We start from the raw sequence: 15,305 nt of genomic DNA on the forward strand, positions 1-15,305 counted from the left end.
TTATTTAGGTATATGACTTGCATGTTCATCATATGAGGTGTGAGTATTCATGCACTGACCTTTCTAAGAAAAGCAACTTTTTTACTTAATGTTACCATCATGCATTGCCTATTCCCCCAAAATGATTTTAAGGTTCTAAATGTGTGTTCAACAAACCCAGGATATCTTTAGCCTGTACTGGTTCGGTCATTTCAAGGGGCTCTCCACGGCCAGCACAGTTAACAGCAGACACTCTGAAAAAGTAGTTTATGTCTGGCTTCAGGTCATGGACTGTGTACTCTGTAGTCTTGACCTCTCCCTTGGAGGTAATTAGGGCCCATTCTTCTTCTTTTTCGACCAGTTTCTCCACCATGTAGCTGGTGACCTCGCTGCCTCCATCCCATTCAGGCTTGGACCAGCCCAGGGTGATCGAGGTCTTGGTTGAATCCACCACCTTTAGCTTGCAAGGCTCATCTGGGAGTTCTGATGAGCAGAAAACAGATCACACTAAGGGGATGTAGATGGTAAAGATGTAGGATAGGTGATATTCTGTTTCAGAGTTTTTTGTGCGCATATCTAAAAGCATAGCCTTTAAATATGAACACAGTCTCCAGTCTGCATGTACGCTCTTATGCTTATTTTCTTTTGTGAAAGTTTGATTGCAGAACTGTCTATTGACTTTGAAAATACACAGTGTCGTTAGAAACACATCAAGAATAAAGCTAAGTGAAAGGGGAACTAGTCAAATCTTCAGTAGTTTAACATGTTGTGCGGCAAAACTAGGACAAAAATAAGACTGTCACAGCATGTTTTTGTATTTGGAAGTTAGCACTTGCCAACTGGATCAGCAGCCTTGTAGTAGTCAGACACGTCAGAGAATGGTCCTTCTCCAGCCTTGTTGATGGCACAGACACGGTACTGGTATTCGTTTCCTTCTGTCAGATGGTATACAGTCTGGTTGATGTCAGCGATGGGGTCTTTGTAAACTCGGATCCAACGCAGACTCTTCTTATCACGTCTCTCCAGGTAGTAGCCAGTGACAGTGCTGCCTCCATCAACACCTGGTTTGTCCCATTCAACCACCATGGTAGACTTGGTGATAGTGTTCACCTCAGGAGTACGAGGCTGACCAGGCGTGACTGAGGGAAGGAAGCCGAGACATGTGAGGGTAATGGAATATGCAAATATAAAAGACAATTTGATTACAGTATCAAGACTTGTGCAAAATATGTGAAATTTGACTCAGTTGCTCACAAACATTAAGATGAAGTAGAACAAAAACCCGAAGGTGAAGGAGTAATGTTTAAATGTTTATAAAACAGTCAATGCTAAAATGTGCTTCATAGTAATTTTTGACATGTTTACAATTCATATCATATAACATACTCCCACAGCTTGTCATATGAACCACCTACCAAAAGCATTCTTAGCGATGACTGGCTCAGATTCCAGAGGTTCTCCGACTCCATATTTACTGACACCCATGACTCTGAACACATATTCATTTCCTCTCACAAGCTTGGCGACACTAACATGGGTCTGTTCCAACTTGTCTGAGACTGTAGACCAGATCACTCGGCTGGTCTCACGCTTCTCAACAATGTAGTGAGTCACCTTGAAACCACCCTGGTCAGCCTCAGGCACAGGTTCCCAACTCAGGATGATTCTGTCTGCTGTGATGGAATTGAAGGTGATGTTGCCAGCTGGAGGGCCAGGTTTGTCTGGGGTTAGGTGGAAAGAAATAGCATGTGATGACCCAAATATACAACATCTACTACTACTACTACTACCACTACTTTCGGCTGCTCCCGTTAGAGGTCGCCACAGCGGATCATCCGTTTCTATTTGACACAAATATATGTGACGCTCAAATCTATTAATCACTATGCACTTTGTTAAAATTAAATGAAAAAATAACTATGCTATATCGCTTTAATATGTATATATATATATATATTTATATATATATAAATACCTAGGATTTGAATCCTGATTGATGCAGATGCTGAGCCAAGAACATTCTTGATCTTGATCTCATATGTGCCTGTGTTGAGGCGAGTTGCATCCTTGATCAGGACACCAGAGGAATCAGTTGTGCTCTCAATGGACACTGTAGAGGAAGCCACCAACTCCTTTCCATCCTTGAGCCACTCAATGGTTGGCAGAGGCTTGGCAATGATTCCTACTCTGAGCTTTACTGAGGCTCCAGCCTTATACTGCACCACATCTAGGTACTCTGGTGGCAGGTCAATGGCAGGAGCGCCTGAAAGGTGATAGACGGCAAAAGTAAATACATTTGTTGTCAACCAAACCGTTCGATCATCTGACTATAGAAAAAAAAAACGCACCACATGAATCAACACAGTTGACTGGGCCAGCGATAAGAGATGGATTGCTGACCGAGCCAACAGCATTCTTGGCGTAGACTCTGAACTCATAGGACTCGTCCTGGTTTAGTCCAGACACAGTGAAGCCCATCTCAATGATGTTGGTGAAGTTGGCCTTAACCCATCTGCCGTTGGCAGCATCCCTCCTTTCCACGCTGTATCCGGTGATCTTACTGCCACCGTCATATGGAGGCCTCTGCCAGGCAAGGGTGACTGAGTTCTTAGTGACCTCTGTGACACGCACATTTGATGGGGGTTCTGGAACATCACAAAAATCAAGGGAACAAGAAAAGTAGTAAGTACAATGATTCTGACCTATTTTCTCAAGTATTAATGAGTAAATTGTCATTTCAGTAAGTACTGAGTGACTAGCATAACTGTAAATCAACTTTTAATACTTACCGCAGGCATCAATAGCCAGCACCTCCTCAGATGTCTTGCTGATCTTTCCAATACCAGCTGCATTCTCAGCTGCTACTTTGAACTCATAGATGAGGCCAGGGCATATGTTGGTAACCCTCCACTGAGTTGCTGGGATGGCGGTCTTGTTGACCTTCTGCCAAAGGATGCTGCTCCTTTCCTTCATCTGGAGGTGGTAGCCAATCACAGTATTTCCCCCATCGACAACTGGCTCATGCCAACAGACAGTTAGGCTCTCTCTAGAGACAAAGCTGACCCATGGTGTAGATGGAGGTCCAGGTATGGCTGAAGTAGATAAAATTGTATTCATGTTACTGATGCTAAAGTAGGACACATAGCAACAACAGATAAGTAAGTTATTACCCCTTCAAACATTTCCTCCAAATTTTTAGCTAATATAAAGGATACAATCATTATTTAAATATAGTGTCTCATCTGAATATCTACTGGACGTAACTTTTGAATCTCTCAGTTTGTGTTATGAATACATTATGAAACAAACCGAACAGACAATTATTTCTCAATAACAAAGAATGAAGTAACAGGATTGCGAAGATCACAATGTTGAGATGAAATTAATTCACTTACTGTATGGTAGCTTGATTGTGACTGATTTGGTGTCAATGTGGTCACTGATACCATAGCGATTCTCAGCCTTGATTCTGAACTGATACTCCTCTCCTTTGGTTAACTTAGTCACCTTGATTGCACTTCTAGCGATGTTTGATGAGACCTCGGTCCAGTTAGGGGTGCTGGTCTCACACCTGAGGACGATGTAGTTGGTGACAGGGCTGCCACCATCATACTCTGGAGGAGCCCATTTCAAACATACTGTGGTTTCTCCAACCTCTCCGATTTCAACTGGGCCAACAGGGGGTCCTGGTCTGTCCAGCACCACAAAGATGATAAAGATCTTGGTGGTACCACCTACATTGGATGCTGTGACTTCATATTTGCCGGAGTCATTTGCGATGCTCTCGTTGAGGGTGATGATGAGACTCTCTGGGGTTACCTCAGTCAGCAGTCTCTTTGATCCCTTGATGAGCACATTATTCTTAGACATGGTCACTTTTGGCATGGGTCTACCAGTGAGAGGAATCTCAAAGGTCAGGTTGGAGCCTGCTCTCACGTAGACTGTGTTCTTTGGGTAATTCTTCAGATCAAACTCTGGAGCCTCTGTTGAGATTAATTACATTCTAATAAGTAAAGTTACCTTAACAGTACGCAATAAAATAAAAGTTAGGCAAGCTATAACATGTGTAAGCCAAGCTTGAGATCATACCATGTATTTCCTTGACAACAACCGGTACAATCATCTCCTTGGGTTCACTGAGCCCAGCATGGTTCTCTGCACGAACTCTGAAAAAGTACTCTGCACCCTCTCTCAGGCTCTTGATAGTGTGGATCATAGTTCTGACAGTAGCACACTTAATCCATTTGGTCTGTCCTTTCTCTACTGCATCAATAAGGTAGCCAGTCACTCTGCTGCCTCCATCATACTCTGGTCTGGTCCACATAATTGTAACACAGTCCTTGGTAACATCTGCAACTCCAAGTTTCATGGGTGGACTTGGCACCTCTGTAAAGTAGACAAATATTTAATTATACTATACACATATTTTGTGATGCATGAGAAGACTTCAGTTTTGGAATGTGTATGAAATATTGTCTGTGAATGTTCTCATTCATCCAGGTCATGGTTATCCAAAGGAGTTGAATCAAGTGCAGCTGGACTTGGTATATGTATGAAATGTATATGAAATGGTATATGTATGAAATGAAATGAAATGTATGAAATATTATTGAAAATATTTTACTAAGTGAGACAGAGTTACATTTGTTTTACATGTTTCATCTGCATGTTACCTGTAATCTTTGTACCATTCTTGGCATCCTGAGGGACCCCCACTCCATACTCATTTTCTCCAAAAACTCTGAAGTAATAGATGGCTCCTTCTTGAAGGTCTTTCACCTTGTATGTCAGTGCATGGCAGCTGCTGGTCACAGTCACCCAGGCCTTCTTACTTGCTTCACGTTTTTCAATATGGTAGTCCTTCACAGCATCACCACCATCATTTTCAGGAGCTTCCCAAGTGAGGGTGGCAGAGTCTCTGGTCACTGCTGTGACCTTCACATTAACAGGTGGTCCAGGAGAGTCAAGCACCTTTACAATCATTGGCAATGATGCTGTTCCCAGTGGTGACTCAAGGGTGACTGAATATTCACCAGAGTCATTCCTTGTTGAATTCTCAATGGTCAGTGATGTGCTGGATTCTCTTGATTCAATAGTTCCTCTGACCTTGAGATCAACACCTTCCTTAGCCCATGCCACAGATGGCACAGGTTCACCCTTGAATGGAACATTCAGAGTGAATGCCGTGCCATGCTTTACAACCAGTGTCTTGCGCAGGTCAGGATCAACATCAAATGATGGCTCTGCTGTTCTGTCCATCGCCACAGCTGCATCTGAGTAGGGGCTACGTAAGCTGCTGCCAACTTTATTTATTGCCTTAACAGAGAATTCATACTCTGCATCTGTCTTGAGACCAGTGATGGTGAACTCCAAGCTTTTGGTAAGAAGAATGGCTTCAACCCATCTTGCTAGTTCCTCGGGAGATTCAGGCACATCCTCATCTTCTTCATACTCTTCCTCTTCCTCTTCATCCTCCACCTCTGGTTCTGGTTTGCAGATGTAGTCTCTGTATTCTACACTGTATCCCAGGATGGGAGCACCACCATCAGCAGTTGGTGGTTTCCAGACAATGCTCACACTGTCCTTGGTTGAGCTGACAACCTTTGGCTTGGTTGGGCATGAAGGCACAACCAGAGCATCTTCTGTTCTAAACGATGCAGATGCGTCACTTGGGGGACTCAGGCCAGCTGCATTTTCAGCATAAACCCTGAAGTCATACTCATAACCCTTGCGCAGTTTCGTTGCTACTGTGGTGCATTCAACCACTGGTTCTCTGTTCACACGGACCCAGTGCATGCCTGTCTTCTCACGGCGCTCGATCACATATCCTGTGATAGGGCTGCCTCCATCAGCAGCTGGCTTGGCCCAGGTGAGGGTCATTGAATCCCCTGTTACGTCAGTGACCTCAACATTCGTGGGAGCAGAGGGGAAAGTATATGGATCTGTAACCTTGATAGCTTCACTTTCAAGGGCTTCACCAATGCCATGCTTGTTGACAGCTAAAATACGGAAGATGTACTCATTGCCCTTTAGCAGTCCTGTGACCTTGTAGTGTGTTTTTGTGAGATCTCCCTTCACAAGTGTCCACGCCAAGCGACTGGTTTCACGTTTCTCAACTACGTAGTGTGTGATCTCGGTGCCACCAGCCTCCTGTGGTGGACCCCATGACAAAGTACACTCTTCAGCTGTGAGACCTGTGATCTGCAAAGGTCCTGCTGAAGGTCCTGGCCTATCAAGGATCACACAGTTGACTGGCATGGTGACTGTTCCAGCAACGTTCTTCAAGGTCAGGGCATACTGACCAGAGTCTCTCCTGATGCAATCCTTCACAATGACAGATGTGCTTGTATCTGTTGAAACAATCTGGACTCTGGCTCTCAACTCAATTTCCTTTCCATCCTTGGTCCAGGAGGCAACAGGAGCAGGGCGCCCAGCTAGGTCAGCATTGATCTTCAGGGTTTCTCCTGCTTTCACAACCACAGTGTCTCTAAACTTGACATCCATCATGATGCGAGGTGGTTCCACATCATCCTTGACAGTGATGGAGCCAGTGTTGTTGGATGGCTCACTGAATAATCCAGCTGCATTCTTTGCTATGACACGGAAGTCACACTGGCTGTTTTCTGTGAGGCCTGTCACAACATAGTGGGTCTCTGGCACATTGGTGAAGTTACACCTTGTCCAGCGACCTTCAGGAAGGTCTCGGCATTCAATGATGTACCCAGACACCTTTGCTCCACCATCATACTCCGGTTTAGCCCAAGACAGAGAGACAGATGTTCTAGTAATAGTATTTACCACTGGTGTGCCCGGGGGATCACATGGATCTCTAGCTGCAACAGCTTCACATACTTTGCTGCATTTACCAATGCCAGCAATATTCTCAGCATAGACACGGTATTCATACATCATACCCTCCTCAATGGCACTGACTTTGTATTCTGTGTCTTTGATCATGCCTCTGTTCATCTTTGTCCAGAGGATGCTAGTGCGCTCCTTCCTCTCTAAATGATAGCCCAAAACAGTACTGCCTCCATCATTGACAGGCTCATTCCAAGTCACAACCATGTAGGACTTGGTAGCCAGCTTCACTATAGGGGTGGAAGGAGGTCCAGGCTGCTTGAAGTTGTACTGAGCAGTGATTCCAGGTGAATCTAGGTAAGTGCTCTTTCCATAACGATTGACAGCATAAATGCGGAACTGATACTCTGATCCATGTGTTAGACGGCTGGCTTTAAAAGCAGTTCTGGCAACATTGCTAGCAATCAGCTGCCATTCTTGTGTGTTTGTATCTCTCTTCTCCACAATATAGCTACTGATTGAACAGCCACCATCATAATCTGGTGGACACCAGGAAAGTGTGATGCTGTCTGAGGTCACAGCATCAACCTTGATTGCTTTAGGTGGGCCTGGTTTATCAAGGACAACAACTCCCATATCAGCTGTAATTGTGCCTGCTGTGTTTGCCAGGGTAATTTCATATTTGCCAACATGCTCTCTGCCAGCCTCCTTGATGATGATTTTGGATGAAGTTGCAGTGTTCAGGATTGTCACTGATGATGTTTGCTTCAGAGGAAGGCCATCCTTTTTCCAGGATACAACAGGTTTAGGTCTTCCTCTCACTGGGACCTCAAGGGTCAGGTCGTCTCCAACCTTCACACTGTATGTAGTGAAAAGCAAGTCGACAGAAGGCTCAATAGAAATATCCTTTGCAACCACAGGTACTCCAAGATCCTTGGGCTCACTCTTTCCTTTCTCATTGATTGCAACAACTCGGAATGAGTAGGATTCATTTGGGGTCAGATTGGGAATAGTTGCTTCTGGAACCTTGACTGTGCATGCTGTACCCCACTTATCACCACTCTTAGGTTTAAACTCAACATTGTAGCACATGACCTTGCTTCCACCGTCATGAGTAGGTTTCTGCCATGCGAGTGACACACTGGTCTTTGTTACATCAGTGAGAGTGACTTTGCCTGGTGGCAGAGGCACTTCAGATATTTTAACTTCTTTTGTTTCAACCATCTGTCCTTGCCCATACTCGTTAACAGCACAGACTCTAAAGTAGAAAATGCTACCCTCAGGCAGCTCTTCCACCTTGAATGAGTTAGCTGTGCAGTTGCTGGTTACAGTGGTGTAGGCCTTCCTGACAGACTCTCTCTTCTCCACAATGTAATTTGTAATTTTAGCACCACCATCAGTCAGTGGGGTATCCCAGGCAAGAGTCACTGAGTCCCTCTTGACCTCTTTGACTGAAAAGTTTTGTGGTGCACTTGGTGTGTCCAGAATTCTAACAGCAACAATAGCAGCTTTGGTTCCAATGCTGTTCTCTAGAGTTAGCGAGTATTTGCCGCTATCGAAGCGGTTAACATTGTCAATGACAAGCATAGTATATGAGCTAGTTGCCTCAGTGACAGCGTGCTCAGTGAGAACACCCTCCACCTTCTCCCACTTCACAGCAGGCTCTGGTCTTCCTCTGATGGTGACAAATAGACGTAGGGTACCACCAGCACGGACAGACACTACCTTTCTGAGGTCAGCGTCGAGCTCAATCTCTGGTGCCTCCACTTTCTCAGAAGTGACCACAGTTCCATGAACATAAGCAGCCTCTCCTACTCCTTCCGAGTTGATGGCACAGACACGGAACTGGTATTCTCCCCCTTCTTTCAGGTCTGTGATAGTGAGCTTAGTAGCCTGAATTCCAGTGGGTGGTGTGCACACGGCCCATTCCTTCTCAACCAGTGCCTCTACTGCTGGTGCTACTTCTGCCTCCTCTGCTAGTTCTGGTACTGGTGTATATTCCCTCATCTCAACAATGTATCCCTTGATGTAGGCACCACCATCCAAATCAGGTTTTCCCCAGGACAATGATACAGAGGACTTGGTGTAGTCTGTCACTTTTGGATGATGTGGAGGTCCAGGTGGGGTGGTAGCATCACATGCTCTGTAGAACAAGGAGAGCTCACTCATGTCTCCCATTCCTGCCTCATTCTCAGCAGCAACACGGAACTCATAGAAGTGATCTGTCATAAGTCCTGTGACCTTGAAGTGGGTTTCATTCAGCTTCTGTCTGTTGCACTTGGTCCACCTCACACTATCCTTGTCACGTTTCTCAAGGTGGTAACCATCAATGTCAGCCCCACCAGTTTGCTCTGGTGCAGTCCATGAGAGCACCATTGAGTCCTTTGTGATCTGACTTGCATCTGGAGTTCCAGGAGCACTCGGCGGCTTGTATGGATTACGTGCAATGACTGGTTCAGTCTCCAGATAGTCACCGATGCCATATTTGTTAACTGCCCTCACTCTGAAAATATATTCATTTCCAGCCATCAAGTTGGTCAATTTGTAGTTCAGAGCCTGGATGTTTGGTGCGGCCACTGTCCAGGATAGCCTGCTAGTCTCTCTCTTCTCCAGGATGTAATGAATGATATTAGCTCCACCATCCAGAGTTGGCTCTGACCAGGAAAGGAAGCATCTGTCAGCCATGACTCCAGTCACCCTGATGGGTCCAGCAGGAGGACCTGGTTTATCCAGGACCTTTACAGTGATTGGAAAGGTCTTAACGCCACCCAGGTTTTTGAGGCTGAGGTCATAGTGGCCACTATCCAGCTTGGTGACATCCTTGATGGTTATGGCCGCACGTTTCTGTGTGTTTTTCACTTCAATGCGCAGGGCCCTGTCCATCTCCTTGCCCTCCTTCAGCCAGAGAACATCAGGAGCTGGCTTGCCATAGATGTCTGCATCGAGCAGCAGATTTTCTCCAGCATTAACAACAATGACATCCTTGTATTTTGGATCCATTGAAGCTCTTGGTGGTTCAATTTCATCAGTAGCAGTGATTGGTCCAGAGTTGTCAGATGGCTCACTGAAGACTCCAGCAGCATTTCTTGCAATGACTCTGAATTCATATTGTTCATTCTCTGTAAGGCCGGTGATGGTATACTCAGTCTCAATAATGTTTGTGAAGTTGGCTCTTACCCAGCGGCCCTCAGGAGAGGCTAAGTCTTTCCTCTCCACTACATATCCGTTTATTTTGCTGCCACCATCATACTGAGGCTTGGTCCACTGAATCTTAATGAGATTTTTAGAGATAGTGACAGCCTCAGGGGCACCAGGAGGATCACACGGGTCACGGGCAACAAATGATTCAGACACTTTGCTGCATCTGCCAATACCAACAATGTTTTCAGCATAGACTCTGAATTCATATCCAATGCCCTCCTCAAGGTTGCAGATCTTGAACTGAGTGTCAGTGATGAGAGTCTTGTTGAGTTTGTTCCACAGGATGCTACTTCTCTCCTTGCTCTCCAGGTGATAACCAAGAACTGCACTGCCACCATCGTTAACTGGCTCATTCCATTCAATGATCATCATCTCCTTGGTTGCAGATTTCACATATGGTGTCCCTGGGGGCCCAGGTGGTCTGTATGGATACTGCACAACAATGGCCTTGGAGTCAAGGGACAAGCCCTTTCCATATCTGTTTTCAGCAAGAATTCTGAACTGGTACTCAGCACCTGTTTTCAGCTTGGTGATCTTGAATGCTGTCCTAGCAAGCTGTGCAGTAACTGTCTGCCACGTTGTGGTGGTAGTGTCTCTCTTCTCCACTATGTAGTTCTTTACCTGGCATCCACCCGTGTATTCTGGGGGCTCCCAGGAAAGATGGACAAAGGTGTTGCTCACCTCAATAACCTTGAGCGGACCGGTTGGTGGGCCGGGCTTGTCCAGAATAATAATGCCCACCTCCTCAGTGATTGTGCCAGCAGTATTAGTTGCTGTAATTACATATTTACCAAAGTCTTCCCTCCTTGCCTCTGTAATCTGAATGCCAGTTGTTGTTGGCGTATTGATCACGTTGACTCTCGATGTTACCTTTAGAGACTGACCATCCATAGTCCAGGAGACTTTGGGTTTTGGCCTGCCAATCACAGGGAACTCAATCTTCAGATCTTTTCCAGCTAGTACACTGTAAGTGTTGAATTGCATCTTAATGCTGGGCTCAATAGTCATGTCACTGGCAATGACAGGTGCAGCAAGTGGCTTGGGCTCACTTTTCCCCTTCTCATTATATGCAATGATTCGGAAAAGATATTCTGTTCCAGCACTCAGACCTGTGACAGTGCCCTCGCATGTCTTTGTGTTTGTTGCAACGCCCCACTTGTCTGTGCCCTTAGGCTGCATCTCAATTAGGTAGCCACCAATTCTGCTGCCTCCATCGTGCTCAGGTTTCTCCCAAGCCAGAGATGCACTGGCCTTGGTGACATCAGTGAGGAAGACTTTTCCAACAGGCAGAGGCACCTCAGAGGCCTTGGAAGCTGTCTTGGTTTCTACTGCTTGACCAATTCCATATTCATTTTCGGCCATGACTCTGAAGTAGTACATAGCACCCTCAACCAGGTTCTCAACCTTGAATGTTGTCTTGGTGCATTTGGTTGATACATTGGCATATGCCTTCCTGGTTGATTCACGTTTGTCAATGACATAGTTTTTGATCTTTGAACCTCCGTCAATAAGTGGTGCATCCCAGACCAGAGTGACAGAGTCTTTCTTGATGTCTTTGACTGCAAGATTCATAGGGGCCCCGGGTGTATCCAGGACTTTCACAGACACAAATTCAGACACACAACCACTACTGTTGGTCAGAGTCAGGGTGTATTTTCCAGAGTCACTCCTGTCACACGAATCAATGGACAAATGTGTGTAGTTGAGTGCTCTCTCAATCACTGCTTTGTCACTTAGGTCACTTTCATCCTTAGTCCACTTGATCTCTGGAGTGGGTCTGCCCTTGAATGGAATATTGATTCTGACAGAACCTCCAGCTTTCAAAACAATTCCCTTCCTGAGCTCAGAGTCCAGGTGGATTTGAGGTGGGTCCACCCTCTCCTCTGGCTTGGCTGTTCCTGAAACAGCAGCTGGTTCACCAACTCCAAGTTTGTTCAAGGCACAAACCTGGATTTTGTATTCTTGACCCTCAGTGAGCTTAGTAATTTCATATTTGTTGACTCGCAGCCCGGTGGGTGGAGTAACCATAGTCCATTCTTCCTCTTCTGCCTTGCAGACCTCCACAATGTATCCCTGAATGGCAGAGCCACCATCAAACAGAGGCTTGCCCCAAGACACTGTAACTGAGATTTTTGTAGAGTCAATCACATTCACATATGCTGGTGCACCAGGTTTATACTTGGGATCACAGGCCTTGTAGTATGAAGTGGGCAGGCTTGGCTCACCCAATCCAGACACATTCTCAGCTGCCACTCTAAACTCATACTCATGGTCAGTGGTGAGGCCTGTCACTCTGAAGGAGAGGTCAGTGACCTTCTTCCTGTTGCACCTGGTCCATCTGATTCCAGCTCTGTCCTTCTTCTCAATAATATAGCTGGTGATTTCACTGCCACCATCACTCTCAGGAGCAGACCAGGTGATGGTCATTCCATCATGGGCAATGTTGGAGACATCCTCAACATGTGGTGGACCAGGGGGAATAAATGGAGTCTTCATGATCACTCCTCCAGACACCAAAGGCTCACTAACACCATAGCTGTTAACAGCCATGACACGGAACATGTACTCATTGCCTTCTAGCAGTTTGGTGACCTTGTAATATGTTGCATCACAGCTGTTGGAAACAACAGTCCAAGCCAAGCGGCTGGTCTCTCTCCTCTCAATGACATAGTGTGCAATGGGACTGCCTCCATCATGAAGAGGAGCACGCCATGATAGTGTACATCTATCTTCAGCAACTCCAGTAATGTGGAGAGGTCCTTCACATGAGCTGGGTCTGTCCAGAACCACAACAGTGAAAGGAACAGTTTTAGTTCCAGCTACATTTGTCAGTTGGAGAGTGTAAAGCCCACCATCAATTCTGACACAATCCTTAATAATGATCATGGCATGGTTGTCAGTGTTTTTGATCTCCAGTCTGAGTGTATTCTCAACTGGCTTCTCATCCTTAAACCACTGGATTGTGGGCAGTGGCTTGCCTTGGACATCAGCATCTAGCCTGAATGTCTCTCCAGCATCAATAATGATAGTTTTAGTGAATGTGGGATCAATGGAGAATTTTGGTGCCTCAACTTCATCACTGGCAATGATTGGTCCACTGTTGTAAGATGCCTTGCTGATAGTTCCAACAGCATTCTTAGCAATAACTCTGAAGTCATACTGTGCATTTTCAGTCAGGCCAGTGACAGCGAACTGGGTCTCAATCACATTAGTGAAGTTGGCTCTAATCCAGCGGCCTTCTGGCAGGTCACGTTTCTCCACAATGTAACCAGTTATAGTACTGCCACCATCATACTCAGGCTTGGTCCACTGGATGACAATGGTATCTTTGGTCACATGGATAGCTTCTGGAGTGCCAGGAGGATCACATGGGTCACGGGCAACACAACCTTCTGAGAGCTTGCTGCACCTACCAATGCCAACGATATTCTCAGCATAAACTCTGTATTCATATTCGACACCTTCTTCCAATGGGTGGCTTTTGAAACTAGTCTCATGAATAAGAGTCTTGTTGATCTTGACCCAGAGGATGCTGTTTCTCTCTTTTCTTTCAAGATGATAGCCAAGGACAGAGCTGCCTCCATCTGAGACGGGTTCATGCCACTCAACAATCTGGTGATCCTTGGAGAGAGAGGAAATGAAGGGAGTGCCTGGCGGGCCTGGCTCTCTGTAAGGGTACTGAGCCACAACGGTAGATGAATCCAGACCATAACTCTTGCCATAGCGGTTCTGAGCAATGATCTTGAATTGGTACTCAGCTCCAGTCTTCAGCCTCAGCACTTTGATTGTGGTTCTGGCACAGTTGATGCTGACATTCTCCCATGTTGATGTAGTAGTGTCTCTCTTTTGCACAATGTAGTTGGAGATTTGGCAGCCACCATTGTGCTTTGGTGGGTCCCATGACAGAGTCACACTCTGAGTTGTGATTTCATCAAACCTCACAGGGCCAGATGGAGGACCAGGCTTGTCAAGAACAGTAACTTCAACGGTTGTGTCCTTCTTTCCAGCTGAGTTAGCAACACTTATGCCATACATGCCTCCATCATCACCTGCTGCTTCCTTGATGCTCAGAGTTGTGTGTGTTGGTTTATTTATAATGTTGACTCTGGTAGTGAACTTCAGGGGAGCACCATCCTTACTCCATGTCACTGTTGGTTTAGGGCGTCCAAAGATTGGAATATCAACATTCAGGTCTTTGCCTACTTTGACACTGTAGCTGCTGAATGCTGGTCTAATGTCTGGCTCAAAGACCAAGTCCTTGGCCATCACTGGGCTAGCAAGAACTCTGGGATCACTCTTTCCCTTATCATTGATGGCTGTGACTCTAAATAGATATTCCTCTCCCTGGTTTAGGTTGGAGACGGTAGCTTCCATTGTTTTGAATGTGTTAACACCAGACCATTTTTCCTGACCTTTAACTTGAACCTCCAGTAGGTACTGCATAACTCGGCTCCCTCCATCATACTCAGGCTTCTCCCAGGCAAGAGAAATGCTTGTCTTGGTCTGATCAGTAACAATCAGGTTCTTTGGGCACTGAGGCACCTCTGAGACTTTGAGAGGGTCAACAGTTGCTGCAGGCATGCCAACACCATGTAAATTCTCAGCAAGGACTCTGAAGTAATAACTGCAACCCTCCTGAAGTGGCTCAACCCTCCATGAAAGAGCATGGCAATTTGTTACCACAGCTGCATATGTTTTGCGTGTGCTCTCCCTCTTCTCAACAATGTAGTTTTTGATCTTGGCTCCACCATCCAACTGGGGTGGTTCCCATGTCAGTGTAACAGACTGGTTTGTGATTTCCTTCACCTTCAAATTGACTGGAGCACTTGGTGTGTCGAGAACACGGACCACAACAAAACTGGACTTAGTTCCACTGGAGTTTTCTGCAGTGATTGTGTATTTTCCACTGTCAACTCTGCTCATCTTGTCAATAACAAGGGAGGTGTAACTGCTCGTCACCTCAACCTGAGCAGTTTCCTTGAGTGCAGCTTCATCTTTGTCCCACTTGATGGTAGGAGCTGGTCTTCCTCTGATGGGAATGAACAGCCTCAAGGAAGCTCCAGCCTTGATGGTCACAATCTTCCTCAGTTCTGGGTCAATGTCAAGGTCTGGTTCTTCTGCTCTGTCCTGAGCAACAACAACTCCAGAGATGTCTGCATGCTCACCAACTCCAACCTTGTTGATGGCACAGACTCTAAACCTATATGCCTGATTTTCCTTCATGTTTACAACTTCAAACTTGGTCTTTTTGATGCCTGTTGGTGGTGTACACGTTATCCATTCCTCAGCAGGCCCCTCTGCAGCTGGCACATCTGCAGATGATG

The 15,305-nt window shown here is 45.8% G+C and overlaps 1 protein-coding gene across 1 annotated transcript in view; it reads right to left on the reverse strand.

Annotated features, from left to right (window-relative positions):
* The window catches only part of LOC130120436 (titin-like), a 236,549-nt gene that overhangs the window by 29,844 nt on the left and 191,400 nt on the right, over window positions 1-15,305 (reverse strand). The window contains 11 exon segments of the mRNA XM_056288972.1: window positions 157-462; window positions 816-1,118; window positions 1,395-1,700; window positions 1,955-2,242; window positions 2,328-2,624; window positions 2,769-3,071; window positions 3,375-3,962; window positions 4,069-4,365; window positions 4,653-5,383; window positions 5,432-8,712; window positions 8,770-15,276. Coding sequence (XP_056144947.1) covers window positions 157-462; window positions 816-1,118; window positions 1,395-1,700; window positions 1,955-2,242; window positions 2,328-2,624; window positions 2,769-3,071; window positions 3,375-3,962; window positions 4,069-4,365; window positions 4,653-5,383; window positions 5,432-8,712; window positions 8,770-15,276 — 13,207 coding nt within the window.

Source organism: Lampris incognitus, chromosome 11, assembly GCF_029633865.1.
Source record: "Lampris incognitus isolate fLamInc1 chromosome 11, fLamInc1.hap2, whole genome shotgun sequence".
Lineage (NCBI taxonomy): Eukaryota > Metazoa > Chordata > Actinopteri > Lampriformes > Lampridae > Lampris > Lampris incognitus.